Source organism: Procambarus clarkii, chromosome 66 (genome assembly GCF_040958095.1).
Source record: "Procambarus clarkii isolate CNS0578487 chromosome 66, FALCON_Pclarkii_2.0, whole genome shotgun sequence".
Classification (NCBI taxonomy): Eukaryota; Metazoa; Arthropoda; class Malacostraca; order Decapoda; family Cambaridae; genus Procambarus; species Procambarus clarkii.
In genome coordinates this window covers 25,486,267-25,501,972 of record NC_091215.1, presented here as the reverse complement: position 1 = coordinate 25,501,972, position 15,706 = coordinate 25,486,267, and the positions used below count along the sequence as shown (strand labels likewise).

The window sequence follows — 15,706 nt, the reverse complement described above, 5'->3', positions numbered from 1 at the left end:
AATCTGAAACTTCTTACACATTTCCAGTCATCAGACTGGGCTTGTGTAACAGCGCAATAATTCCACACGCGCGTGTGTGTGTGTATATGTCTAGTTGTACTCACCTAGTTGGGGATTGAGCTACGGCTCTTGGGTCCTGCCTCTCGACCCTTAATCGATGGATGTATTGATTCGAGAACCTATTAGGCTTTGTCGTATCTGTATTTAGACTTGTGAATGGAGTTTACATCCACCACTTTACTCCTTAACGCATTCCATTTGTGTGTGTGTGTGTGTGTGTGTGTGTGTGTGTGTGTGTGTGTGTGTGTGTGTGTGTGTATGTGTATGTGTGTGTGTGTGTGTGTGTGTGTGTACACAATATGCTTGTTAGCTGTACTCAGCAAGTAATATAACGAGACAATGGAGAGTCTATAGTTCCCAGTTTAGCATTAAATATCCAAATTATTTTTACGATAAAAATGAGAGACATATAATTAAAAAAAACTTGATAAATACACAAGAATCTAGTAATGATAACATTCAAGTTTATCGATGAATCATTAAAGTCCGGCTCAACTTGACTTCATCTGCGTACCCAACTTGACTTCATCTACGTACCCAACTTGACTTCATCTGCGTACCCAACTTGACTTCATCTGCGTACCCAACTTGACTTCATTTGCATACCCAACTTAATGTTGTTAACTTATCCTGCATTTGAATGTCGATTAAACTCCTTTCTCCCTCAATCACTGACGCCCCCTACTGAGAGGCCCAGACCGAGAGTGGCTGGCATGGTTGTGCTCTAGCTCCTAAGCCACACCTTTCCAGCTGTTGGTCTAGTAATAACAAATGGGTACTAACTCCCACGTAATCACATTTGTAATGGAAAATAAGTTACAATAAAGAAATGCTTCATGACCTCTCTCTATTTCTCATTCCTTCTCTCTCTCTCTCTCTCTCTCTCTCTCTTCCCCACTATATATTCATGTCACTCTCCCTTAGTTCCTCCTCCTCTTACTTCTCCATTCTGTTTATTTCATAAGCTAACAGGAACCCCTCTAACAGCCGCAAATGTAAACAAATCCTCACTATCGAAAAGTTTATTTAAACATAAAAGTTACAACTGAAGTTTAACCCACGGTATTTTGTTATCATTTATCATGAACTTAAAATGACCATAGCAGAGAGAGAGAGAGAGAGAGAGAGAGAGAGAGAGAGAGAGAGAGAGAGAGAGAGAGAGAGAGAGAGAGAGAGAGAGAGAGAGAGAGAGAGAGAGAGAGAGAGAGAGAGACGGGGTGAATCAGAGAGGGCAGAAAAGCTCTTTCAGACCTCTGAAGTGGGACAGTGTTTGCGAACGCGCTCGACGCCTCCCGCCTCCGACCAAAACATTATTCATCTTTTCAAAGCTCAAGATGACGAGATTAAATGTTTTGTGTGTTACATCTAGTGAATGTTTACATCTAGTTACAGTTTGTATTACTTTACTCAGTTATGTTTATAACATTACTGATTATTATTGGTAGTGATCTTGGTGTAATGTTTTTGTTATTAATTAGTAAGTTTTGCAATGCATAAAGATATTTGTTCTGTATGCAGAATTTTCCTATGTATATAATATCTTTTTGTGTACAGAATTATGATGTGAAGAGCGGCACAGAATTTCTATTTGACTAGATCAATTAATTCTGTAGAACAAGATTTGCTGTGTATATTGAATTTAGTGTACACGAAGAATTTCCATGTGTGCAGAGAATTTATTTACATACGGAGAATTTATTTACATACGGAGAATTTATTTACATACGGAGAATTTATTTGTGTTCACACACTTTCCTTATGTACACAGAATTTCCTTGTGTACACATAAGTGAGTTGTGTGTACGCGATTCGGCAGTTGAAGCTGTGAAATATACTCTCTTGTGTGGGGGAATAATACACTCTCGCAGTGCCACACACACACACACACACACACACACACACACACACACACACACACACACACACACACACACACACACACACACACACACACACAGGTGGAAACTGAATACCCAAATGAGCCACAGGGACGTTAGAAAGAACTTTTTCAGTGTCAGAGTAGTTAACAGGTGGAATGCATTAGGCAGTGATGTGGTGGAGGCTGACTCCATACACAGCTTCAAATGTAGATATGACAGAGCCCAGTAGGCTCAGGAACCTGTACATCAGTTGACTGACAGTTGAGAGGCGGGACCAAAGAGACAAAGCTCAACCCCCGCAAGCACAAATAGGTGAGTATACACACACACACACACACACACACACACACATGACAAGTGTACCAGCACATGACTCAGAAGGACTCCTGCCAGATGAAAGAATGAATGAGAGACACACGAGCAGTGAAAACAGTGTATGACAGACTAATTAACAAGTGAAAACAATATGCACGACATACATCACATAAAAGTGTGAATGAATGCCATACTAGCTGTCGAACCAGAGCATTGCAGGTCTATTAGCAGTTGAAACCGTGCATAGTAGACCTACTAGCTGTCGAAATAGTTCAAATGAGACCTATTACCAGGAGAACTAGAGCACGAAGAACCTATTTGTGAGTGAAGAGCACACAGGAGAAAGATGGTGGAAGATCCATAGAAGAGATAAGAGGCCAATTAGCAGAGGAAGAGCTGAGGAGACCGAGTGAGAAAGCTTGAACGAGGACCAAGCTTCACCAAGGCAAAAGGTAAAGGAGAAAGCCTGAATGAGAGAGACTGAAAGAGGGAGAGAGTTAAGGAGAGAAACCATGGTAGAGAGGCATTAAAAGCATGATGTCGAAGAAGAGGAGGAGAAGGAGGAGAGGAGAAGAGGAGGAGGCGGAGGAGAGAAGAAGAGGAGGAGGAGAATATTACGAAATAACGCATAAGTATTGAGGAGAACAATTAACAAAGGTGTACGGGCTGATCTTTGCACCAAAACCAACCTTATGTCTCTGTCTCCAAGGGTGTGTGTGTGTGGCGATCAGCTGTTTACTGTTATTGTGGTGTGCTGAGAGTGTGCCTTGCTTAAGCCTCAGGACCTGGTCCTCTATGGTGAGCTGAGGCAACACAGAATGATGATGATGATGATGATGATGATGATGATGATGATGATGATGATGACGGGGATGATGCAGAGTATATATATATATATGTATATATATATATATATATATATATATATATATAATCTTTGGACAACACCCACCAGTGGGACTCGAACCCAGAAAGCACAACTACCTTCCAGTAGCTGGCATAACTAGTATGCTTTAACCCACTACGCCATCAGACCTTACAAAAGAAGTAGATAGTTCGAGATATATATATCTCAAACATCTCTACCTCCCGAAGGCACCAGATGAGTGAGGGGTCAGTCTGCAATTTTCGTCAAGCCACTGTCAATGTGAGAGAACTCGTGTCCAGCTTATAAGCCTATACTTGCATAAACCACAAGTGAAGATAAACAATCTTTGGACAACACCCACCAGTGGGACTCGAACCCAGAAAGCACAACTACCTTCCAGTAGCTGGCATAACTAGTATGCTTTAACCCACTACGCCATCAGACCTTACAAAAGAAGTAGATAGTTCGAGATATATATATCTCAAACATCTCTACCTCCCGAAGGCACCAGATGAGTGAGGGGTCAGTCTGCAATTTTCGTCAAGCCACTGTCAATGTGAGAGAACTCGTGTCCAGCTTATAAGCCTATACTTGCATAAACCACAAGTGAAGATAAACAATCTTTGGACAACACCCACCAGTGGGACTCGAACCCAGAAAGCACAACTACCTTCCAGTAGCTGGCATAACTAGTATGCTTTAACCCACTACGCCATCAGACCTTCGAGATATATATATCTCGAACTATCTACTTCTTTTGTAAGGTCTGATGGCGTAGTGGGTTAAAGCATACTAGTTATGCCAGCTACTGGAAGGTAGTTGTGCTTTCTGGGTTCGAGTCCCACTGGTGGGTGTTGTCCAAAGATTGTTTATCTTCACTTGTGGTTTATGCAAGTATAGGCTTATATATATATATATATATATATATATATATATATATATATATATATATATATATATATATATATATATTGAAAGAGATGAAACGTCCAGAGAGATTAATGGGCGGGGGCTCTGAGACGAGGGAGATTGAGAGGTGCAATTAAAGAGAATTACGAGAAAGAGATAAAGAAAGAGAAAGGGATGAGGAGACAAAGGGTGCAGAAGTAGGGGGGAGGGGCAAGATGGGGAAAACTAGGAGGAGAATGAGGGAGGGAGGAGAGGGTAAGGGTATGGATTGCCGGAGGGAAAGAGTAGGGTGAATAGAAGGAGGGAGGAAGGAAGGAAGGAGGGGAAAAAAGGAGTATGGAAGGGGCAAAAAGTTCCGTGGATGGATGAACGGGGTTCTGGAGGCAGGAAAGTAGACTGTTGACCAACAGTCATCCGTCACAGGTAGACTGTTATTAATTAATTATTAATTAACGTACGGACCCAAGCACCCCCCATCTAACCTATCGAGTCAGATGCATAGAAAACGAAGATAGTTATGAGACGTTACTTTTCTTAATAGGTTGCATTTGTAACGTACCATAACGCAGAGGGTACACTGCGAGTCATTGAGCAAGAGAAGGGGGGGATTGCTGAGGATTAAACATTAAGGAGTAAAGAATAAGGATTAAGGATTAAGGATTCTTGTGACGGGTGTGGAGAGGGGGGGGGGTAAGAAGAATAGGCACTGGAAAGGATTGAAGGGGAAGCCTGGGAAGCCTCCAGTTACTCTATCAACTCCGTCAACTCCAGTTACTCTATCAACTCCGTCAACTCCAGTTACTCTATCAACTCCGTCAACTCCAGTTACTCTATCAACTCCGTCAACTCCAGTTACTCTATCAACTCCGTCAACTCCAGTTACTCTATCAACTCCGTCAACTCCAGTTACTCTATCAACTCCGTCAACTTCAGTTACTCTATCAACACAGTCAAACGTTCAATGCCATTTTTCTGGACGCGAATATTTTATTCCTGAGAGAGCAGAAGTGTGTATGTGTGTGTGTGTGTGTGTGTGTGTGTGTGTGTGTGTGTGTGTGTGTGTGTGTGTGTGTGTGTGTGTGTGTGTGTGTGTGTGTGTGTGAGTGTGTGTACTCACCTATATGTGCTTGCAGGATCGAGCATTGACTCTTGGATCCCTGTGTGTGTGTGTGTGATTATTTTGCGTGCACGCTTCTTTACATCATGCGCGACTCCGTCTCTCAGTATGAATGTGTTGAACACGGCTTCGTGTGGTGGCATGACTGCGCATTTCCCGCGTAATTATCCTCCAAACGCACATATGCGTGAGTATTTTACGCATTTGTGCGTGCGATGCTTGCGTGCGCGTATGGGCGCGCGACCCCAACTCCACTACCAGGCGCTTCACGCAACTCCCTTCACATACTACCTACGGGTAAATCTTTTTTTACCATCCTCAATTCATCGGATTCGACCAATCTTTTTAAAAATGTGACGTACTAATCAATATTAAACCACCATCGTCATCTCCTCATCTTCTGGGGTGTGATTTGGTCCTTAAAACATTGCAATATTGACGATTGTATACATCGACCTCGTTAGGTTAAGACAGATGTTTGGGGTCACATGTTTGGGGTCAGATGTTTGGGGTCAGATGTTTGGGTTAGTGTGCTTCAGGAAATCAACAACTTATCTCCTCCCCCCCCCCCCCTTACTAATTTGCAATAATAAAATGTTAATTCGAAATTGAGATTATATAGAGAGAGAACAGCCTGCCTCAACTAGGTCATGCCAAGTTAGTCACGAATACCTCACAGCTACCTTCCTTAATAGCAAGGTACTCACACTGAGAGAGATGAGCTCACTGAAGTCATGACAGGAAAATGGCCCTTTGGAGCAGGTTATAACAGGTAGAGTATTCCTTAAAACTAGGTGATTACAGGTAAATTACCTTCGTAAATAGGTCACTATAGGTAGATTACCTTCATAACTGAGCTACAACAGGTAGATCACATTTCTAACGACGTCACAGTAGGTAGATTACTGAATACCAGGTCACTACAAGTAGATTACCTTTCTTATCAGGAGAATTTAAGTAGACTGCTCCGCTACGGAGACCACTTCATAACAGGATCCAGAATGTGTTTAAAAGAGCAAGAGAGGAACTCGATTAATATAAATGCTTGACAAAGAGGAAAGACATGACAAGAAAAATAGAGACTTGTCCAAGCTAAAGACTTTGTCACGACTTGGTTATAAGTAAAGGCTTGGCGAAGAGAAGACCCTTAAACATATAAGATTTAGCTAAGAGGAAAGACTTAACAAGAGGAGACTTGCCCGTGAGAAAGGTTCTAGATACTGCTAGAATCCACTCAGTAAAACATCTAAACTACTGGGACCGACTAAGGAGCCTAAACCTGTATTCTCTTGAACGCAGGCGGGAGAGATACATAATAATTTACACGTGGAAAATAGTAGAGGGGCTGGTCCCAAACCTGCACACAGAAATAACCTCACATGAGACCAGAAGGCATGGCAGGATGTGCAGAATACCCCCGTTGAAGAGCAGAGGCGCAACAGGTACTCTGAGAGAGAACTATCAACATCAGAGGCCCGAGACTGTTCAACACGCTTCCGCTACACATAAGGGGCATAACTGGCCGACCCCTCACAGTGTTCAAGAGAGAACTTAACAAACATCTCCAAAGGATACCTGATCAACCAGGCTGTGATTCATACGTCAGGCTGCGAGCAGCCGCGTCCAACAACCTGGTTGACCAGTCCAGTAACGAGGAGGCCTGGTCGACGACCGGGCCGCGGGGTCGCTGAGCCCCGGAATCACCTCAAGGTAACCTCAAGGTCAAGGTAAGGTAAGGCTTGACTGAGAGGAAAGACTTGGCTACAAGTGAGAACTTGGCCACAAGGAAGCCCTGTATTCAGGAACAACACTCAACCCGGAGAAGTTGAGAGGGAAGTTGGTAGGCATTTTCCATCCTTTGGTCTAATATTGTGACTGAGAGAGGGAGAGGCGAGGCTAGAGGACATATATGGGAAGAGAAGGAGGAGGAGGAAGAGGAGGAACAGCCAGCTTAACAACATGCCGTAGTCTAATAAGATCATTTCGTTAATATATATACACGCGTTAACGTATATCTTTATCTAGACACGTGAGAGGAATTGATACACACGTCGATGAAAAGGAGTGGAACATGCACATGAAAATTACCTCATGGAAACTTAATTATACCAGTTCAATACAACACACACACACACACACACACACACACACACACACACACACACACACACACACACACACACACACACACACACACACACACACACACACAGGTAGAAGGACGCGAGGAGGAGGAACTAGTATTGATTTACCCTCCGCCCGCTTACACGAAGCCCCTCCTTCCCTCCCTCCCTCCCTGCCCCTTCCCCCCCCCCCCTCCATCCTCACATTGTCTCAGTCTCTCAAACTGTTCTCCAAAGATCTCTCACTTTGAGTCACAACCGCTCGCATTGTCTCACAACACCATAGGCACAAATGTCTCACAAGTGTTGTCTTTGTATCTCAAGCCCCCACAGTGCATCCCCAAGGGCCCAGTCCTTGTCTTGCTAGACTTACGCCCTTGTCTTGCTAGACTTACGCACTTGTCTTGCTATACTTACGCCCTTGTCTTGCTAGACTTACGCCCTTGTCTTGCTAGACTTACGCACTTGTCTTGCTAGACTTACGCCCTTGTCTTGCTAGACTTACGCACTTGTCTTGCTAGACTTACGCCCTTGTCTTGCTAGACTTACGCACTGTCTTATAATCTCTTTCGACTCCTTCACGAAGCTCTCATAGTATCTCAGAAAGTCTTTCCACTGCCGTATAAGGTGCAGACTTTTGTCTCGTGTAAGACTTACCAGTTGACAGTGCATTTCGCAAATTTTGTTTAGTCTCTTAAAAGTCTTAATACACGTCGTGTCACCAAGGTCATCAGACTGTCTCATTCTTGAGACTTTTGTGTGGTTAATTCAGACTTGTACTGGACCATGGCAGTGTGTTCTTTATCCGTGTCTGTCTGTAGTTGTGTCTGTCAGTCTGTCTGTCTACTTGCCTCTCTCTCTCTCTCTCTCTCTCTCTCTCTCTCTCTCTCTCTCTCTCTCTCTCTCTCTCTCTCTCTCTCTCTCTCTCTCTCTCTCTCTCTCCCGTGCTCAGTCTCAAACGTGTGATCAATCAGCATTCATTACTCTCGCCTATTCCTCTCACTACCCAGTCTCACTCTCTTTCTCTCACAAACACTCGTATGGCGTCTGCCTCTCCCTCACCGTGGCAGCTCTCCCTGCTCTCCTCCGCTGTGGTCATGCTTTACGTCTCTTCCTCGGCCTCTTCACACTCATTATCTCATTCTAGCTTATTTTCTCCATTCTACTCTCCCTTACCTTCATACTCACTCATTCTCCTGCGGTTACTCAGTGCGTATGTTTGTGCGTATATCTGTATTATATATGTTTTGCTCTCTTATATAAGTTTATAGCGAGCGCACGCTCTTGTGTGTATTCATCTAGCTGTGCTTGAGGGGGTTGAGCTCTCGCTCCTTCGGCCCGCCTCTCAACTGTTAATCAACTTTTTTTAACACACACACATAGGAAGCATCCCGTAACAGCTGTCTAACTCCCAGATACCTATTTACTGTTAGGTAACAGGGGCATGAGGATGAAAGAAACTATGTTCATTTGTTTCCGCCATCCCCGGGAATCGATCCCCGGGCCATAGGACTACGAATCCAAAGTGCTGACCATTCAGCCACAGGCCCCTGTGTACTCACCTATTTGTGCTGGCGTGGGTTGAGCTCTGGCTCTTTGGTCCCGCCTCTCAATTGTCAATCAACTGATGGTGTGTGTGTGTGTGTGTGTGTGTGTGTGTGTGTGTGTGTGTGTGTGTGTGTGTGTGTGTGTGTGTGTGTGTGTGTGTGCAGTAACTCCCGCCGGTCCCCCATCCGGTTGTGATCAGGTTGCTCCCCGTTGCAGTCGCCGTGTTGATCAAGTTGACATTGCTTCCTGAAGTGTGGCGCCTGTAACTTGTGTTCCACCTGAACCCTAAAACACGCCACAAACTTCAACAACTGAATTACCAACAACAGCCGCCACAAGGAATATTCCCTCGATATTGCTGAAGGAGAACGGAATTCCCTCCATGGAGGACAGAAGAAAATGTATATATGCTGGTTAGCATCGTAAATGTGTGGCCACGTATGTGGTATAAAATAATAATAATAATAATAATAATAATAAACTCTATTATCATTATTATTATTGTTGTTGAGAAAATCATTTGAAGCAATGAGGGGATTTCACCCTATGCCCCTGTTACCTAGCAGTAAAATAGGTACCTGGGTGTTAGTCAGCTGTCACGGGCTGCTTCCTGGGGGTGGAGGCCTGGTCAAGGACCGGGCCGCGGGGACACTAAAGCCCCGAAATCAACTCAAGATAACCTCAAGATAACCTCCCCAAATGGTGCCACAACCAGGCTTTTACGACTAGCCCGCCTACACTAGAACACCGGGTCTAGTCACCTCACTGCCTCGAAATTACTTTCTCTTTGATGTAGCATGTCGCTTGAGTTATTATAATTATTGATATTTTTGAAGTAACTATTATTAATATTGTGTTTTAGTATTATCTTCACCAAGGAGGGATACGGAACTGGAGATGGGCTCATATTTTTGCACGAGACAGACTAGTGCGAATGGGGGTTGTTCCGAGTGGAAGGGTGTGAATGGGGTCATTCCTGGGGTCAGTGGGGTCATTCCTGGGGTCATTCCTGGGGTCAGTAGGGTCATTCCTGGAGTAAGTGGGGTCATTCCTGGGGTCAGTGGGGTCATTCCTGGGGTCAGTGGGGTCATTCCTGGGGTCAGTAGGGTCATTCCTGGGGTCAGTAGGGTCATTCCTGGGGTCAGTGGGGTCATTCCTGGGGTCAGTGGGGTCACTGTCAGCACTAGAGGAAGTAATGGAAGCCACCACCACGGCTGACAACTTTAAGACCAGATGCGACAAAAGAATTGCGCTCGTCAGAACGGCTCAATTATAACGCAACAAGTACAACGAGGCTAGTAAGCGGGGCATAAAGAGCTCACTTATCCGTAGTCACTATAACACCTTAATGCTCTCTTAGTCCCCTCTACCCCCCCCCCCCCCTTCCTACCGAGGGCAGCTTATTGACCATTACCGTCAAACTCCCGTCACGTGGGCAGATACGCAAACAACAACATATCGACAAACAAACAAACGAATGGTCTGGTAAACACGGTACACAAAGATGCGCAAACGCAATAACAATTAAACAAATAAATCAGCAAATATTGAGGGCATGGAAAGGGGAGAGGGGGGAGGGGGGAAGGGGATCGAACTGGCATTCCTGTACTCCCCCCAGACAAGCCAATCAGCCCGGGGCAGCCAGTGGTACAGCCCAGCGCCTCTACACGCCAAAATAATCAGCAAATACCAACAAAAATCTTCAATCATCACATCACATACCCCTCGTTATACCCCAGAATACTGTGACTCATATGTCAGGCTGCGAGCAGCCGCGTCCAACAGCCTGGTTGATCAGTCCAGCAACCAGGAGGGAGGCCTGGTCGACGACCGGGCCGCGGGGACGCTAAGCCCCGGAAGCACCTCAAGGTAACCTCAAGGTAACATCCTGTCCTGTAGCCTTTTTTCCACTCGAACCGGTTCCCAATAAGTCTTCTTCCAGCCCGTAATTAATAGTCCTCTGGAAACACAGCTCTTAGCAATTTAAACCTATTTATGGGCTAAGTTTAAATGGGCTAAGATGATAATTTAGATAATTGTCTTTGTAATGGGGTCAATGGGATAATATGATAACTGGAATAATTGTCTTTCTAATGGGTTCAATGGGTTAAGACGATGACTGGAGTGACTGTCAAGTCACTATAGTGCTCTCTAGAGTGGAAGAGTCACAATAACAGTCACATTTACCGCTGGAGAAATTGTTGACGGAGAGAGCGTGCAGAGATCCTTTACTGTTAGAATCCACTCAATAAAACATCTAAATTATTGGGACCGACTAACATTCTTAAACCTGTATTCTCTGGAGTGCAGGCGAGAGATACATAATAATTCACTCCTGGGAAATATTAGAGGGGCTGGTCCCAAACCTGCACACAGAAATAATACCACATGAGACCAGAAGGCATGGCAGGATGTGCAGAATACCCCCGTTGAAAAGCAGAGGTGCAACAGGTACTCTGAGAGAGAACTATCACCATCAGAGGGCCCGAGACTGTTCAACACGCTTCCGTTACACATAAGGGGCATAACTGGCCGACCCCTCACAGTTTTCAACAGAAAACTTGATAAACCCCTGCAAAGGATACTTGATCAACCAGGCTGTGATTTATACGTCAGGCTGCGAGCAGCCGCGTCCAACAGCCTGGTTGACCAGACTATCAACCAGGAGGCCTAGTCAGAGACCGGACCGCGGAAGCGTTGATCCTCGGAATCACCAGCAGGTAACCGCTAGGTATGGCCTTAGGTGATCATGTGGATATCACCTTTGTAATGGGTGAATAAGCTAAGGTGATAATTTAAATAATTGTCTCTAATGGGTCAATGGGCTAAGATGATAAGTAGAATAATTAGACAGGTCTCGCTGATGACATAAAACAATCCTGGTTTCGAAATAATTTCAAACGTCTCTCTCTCTCTCTCTCTCTCTCTCTCTCTCTCTCTCTCTCTCTCTCTCTCTCTCTCTCTCTCTCTCTCTCTCTCTCTCTCTCTCCCTCCCTCCCTCGCCTCTCCTTGTCCCCCATTCAATTCCTAAACCATGAGGTCCAGCGGAGAAAAAGTGAGGTTGAATAAGCGCGGGTGTTACGGGAGAGCGCGGGGCGGCGGCGGCACTTGTCGCCTCAGATTAAAACATCAGAGCAGTGTGGTCGCCCGCTCTCAACACCTCCCGGGGAGCTGTAGTCTCCCGTCACTCCCCGTGTATAGTAACCTGCTGCTGCTTCCCACCTGTATTATGACGCGCTCTCGGGGCCGCCAGCAAGAGAGGAAGGAAGGAAGGAAGGAAGGAAGGAAGGAAGGAAGGAAGGAAGGAAGGAAGGAAGGAAGGAAGGAAGGAAGGAAGGAAGGAAGGAAGGAAGGAAGGATGGGAAGAAAAAATATGGAGAGGAGATGGGCAAGTTACATCTAGCTGTGTTGAAGCTTGATTCTACGTTTTGGTTACAGATTGGGTATTTATGGATGTATGCACGTGTATGTATGTCTGTATGTATGTATGTATGTATGTATGTATGTATGTATGTATGTATGTATGTATGTATGTATGTATGTGAGTCATGTATATTCGAACATCAACCACTGGCCATTGATAGGACTTAACTTCGATCAGTAACAACACCAGCAACAGTACCAGTAACAACACCAGCAACAGTAACAGTAACAACACCAGCAACAGTAACAGTAACAACACCAGCAACAGTACCAGTAACAACACCAGCAACAGTACCAGTAACAACACCAGCAACAGTAACAGTAACAACACCAGCAACAGTAACAGTAACAACACCAGCAACAGTACCAGTAACAACACCAGCAACAGTAACAGTAACAACACCAGCAACAGTACCAGTAACAACACCAGCAACAGTACCAGTAACAACACCAGCAACAGTACCAGTAACAACACCAGCAACAGTACCAGTAACAACACCAGCAACAGTACCAGTAACAACACCAGCAACAGTACCAGTAACAACACCAGCAACAGTACCAGTAACAACACCAGCAACAGTAACAGTAACAACACCAGCAACAGTACCAGTAACAACACCACCAACAGTAACAACACCAGCAACAGTACCAGTAACAACACCAGCAACAGTACCAGTAACAACACCAGCAACAGTACCAGTAACAACACCAGCAACAGTAACAACACCAGCAACAGTACCAGTAACAACACCAGCAACAGTACCAGTAACAACACCAGCAACAGTACCAGTAACAACACCAGCAACAGTAACAACACCAGCAACAGTACCAGTAACAACACCAGCAACAGTAACAGTAACAACACCAGCAACAGTACCAGTAACAACACCAGCAACAGTACCAGTAACAACACCAGCAACAGTACCAGTAACAACACCAGCAACAGTACCAGTAACAACACCAGCAACAGTACCAGTAACAACACCAGCAACAGTAACAGTAACAACACCAGCAACAGTACCAGTAACAACACCACCAACAGTAACAACACCAGCAACAGTACCAGTAACAACACCAGCAACAGTACCAGTAACAACACCAGCAACAGTACCAGTAACAACACCAGCAACAGTAACAGTAACAACACCAGCAACAGTACCAGTAACAACACCAGCAACAGTACCAGTAACAACACCAGCAACAGTACCAGTAACAACACCAGCAACAGTACCAGTAACAACACCAGCAACAGTACCAGTAACAACACCAGCAACAGTAACAGTAACAACACCAGCAACAGTACCAGTAACAACACCAGCAACAGTAACAACACCAGCAACAGTACCAGTAACAACACCAGCAACAGTACCAGTAACAACACCAGCAACAGTAACAGTAACAACACCAGCAACAGTACCAGTAACAACACCAGCAACAGTACCAGTAACAACACCAGCAACAGTACCAGTAACAACACCAGCAACAGTAACAGTAACAACACCAGCAACAGTACCAGTAACAACACCAGCAACAGTAACAGTAACAACACCAGCAACAGTACCAGTAACAACACCAGCAACAGTAACAGTAACAACACCAGCAACAGTACCAGTAACAACACCAGCAACAGTAACAGTACTAGGCGAAGAAACAGCAAAAGCCAGAGGAGATACACCACACGCAGCCACAATAAAATGCAAATACAACAGCAGCTGCCACCATTACAACAGCAGCTGCCACCATTGCAACAGCAGCTGCCACCATTACAACAGCAGCTGCCACCATTGCAACAGCAGCTGTCACCATTGCAACAGCAGCTGCCACCATTGCAACAGCAGCTGTCACCATTGCAACAGCAGCTGCCACCATTACAACAGCAGCTGCCACCATTGCAACAGCAGCTGCCACCATTGCAACAGCAGCTGCCACCATTACAACAGCAGCTGCCACCATTACAACAGCAGCTGCCACCATTACAACAGCAGCTGCCACCATTGCAACAGCAGCTGCCACCATTACAACAGCAGCTGCCACCATTGCAACAGCAGCTGTCACCATTGCAACAGCAGCTGCCACCATTGCAACAGCAGCTGCCACCATTGCAACAGCAGCTGCCACCATTGCAACAGCAGCTGCCACCATTGTAACAGCAGCTGCCACCATTGCAACATCAGCTGCCACCATTGCAACAGCAGTTGCCACCATTGCAACAGCAGTTGCCACCATTGCAACAGCAGCTGCCACCATTGCAACAGCAGCTGCCACCATTGCAACAGCAGCTGCCACCATTGCAACATCAACTGCCACCATTGCAACAGCAGCTGCCACCATTGCAACATCAACTGCCACCATTGCAACAGCAGCTGCCACCATTGCAACAGCAGCTGCCACCATTGCAACAGCAGCTGCCACCATTGCAACAGCAGCACAGACTACAGCAATAGTGTCGGGAGCGGCACTCACACAGCGCCAACAATTACCAAACAAACAATAATGACATCAGGAGTTACATAAACAAATATTTGAGGGGAAAACCCCGAAACATTGCATCAATTACGGAACCTGCAATTATAATAAATGACAGCAATTTATAACAATCAGCAGCAGCAGCAGCAACAGCAGCAGCAGCAGCAGCAGCAACAGCAGCAGCAGCAGCAGCAGCAGCAGCAACAGCAGCAGCAGCAACAGCAGCAACAGCAGCAGCAGCAGCAGCAACAGCAGCAGCTGCAGCCACAACAGCAGCAGCCACAACAGCAGCAGCAGCAGCAATAAAGCAAAAGCAGGAGACCGACATACTCCTAGTTTTCCATTACAAAACTACCAACCCTACGTGACTACCACCATCCCAGCCATTACCACCATCGTGGTTGATTGTTCAATAAACCCCTGAACTATATGTTTAACACATCTCTAACCTTGTCCATGGAGGACAGAAGAAAATGTATATATGCTGATTAGCATTGTAACTGTGTGGCCACGTCTGTGGTAGAAAATAATAATAAAAAAACTACCACCATCACTCTCCCGGAACCTAATTGGACGTCGACTAGTTACATTTTGACCAAGACAAACAGGTGTGTTGGTCCCAAGCCTTGAAGACAACGGTAACAGGAGCACCAGATCGTACCAACCAATTACCTGCTATGACGAATTTGTTCAATGGTTGTGCCTTGTTTCGTACACCGTCCATGTGTGTGTGTGTGTGTGTGTGTGTGTGTGTGTGTGTGTGTGTGTGTGTGTGTGTGTGTGTGTGTGTGTGTGTGTGTGTGTGTGTGTGTGTGTGTGAACAAGCACAAGCTCATGGGCCCCACCTTTCAGTCGCCTACTGCAATGGCTCCCAACCATCTCTAGTATTGTCTTTGTTGCCCAATGTCAAAAAGAATCTTGTACGTTGTGATCATATCTCGCTTGATCAAGTCATATTTATTTTTATGACTGAAGGTTTTCTTTTCCTATTATGTTC

At 45.3% G+C, this 15,706-nt stretch overlaps 1 protein-coding gene across 1 annotated transcript; it reads left to right on the top strand.

Annotated features, from left to right (window-relative positions):
- Positions 1–3,076: 3,076 nt before the first annotated feature.
- LOC138355283 (antifreeze protein Maxi-like) lies at positions 3,077–14,737 on the top strand. The gene is made up of 2 exons (XM_069310151.1): positions 3,077–3,137; positions 13,953–14,737. Exons 1-2 carry the CDS (start codon positions 3,077–3,079, stop codon positions 14,735–14,737), a joined length of 846 nt encoding a protein of 281 aa, XP_069166252.1.
- The last annotated feature ends 969 nt before the right edge of the window (positions 14,738–15,706 follow it).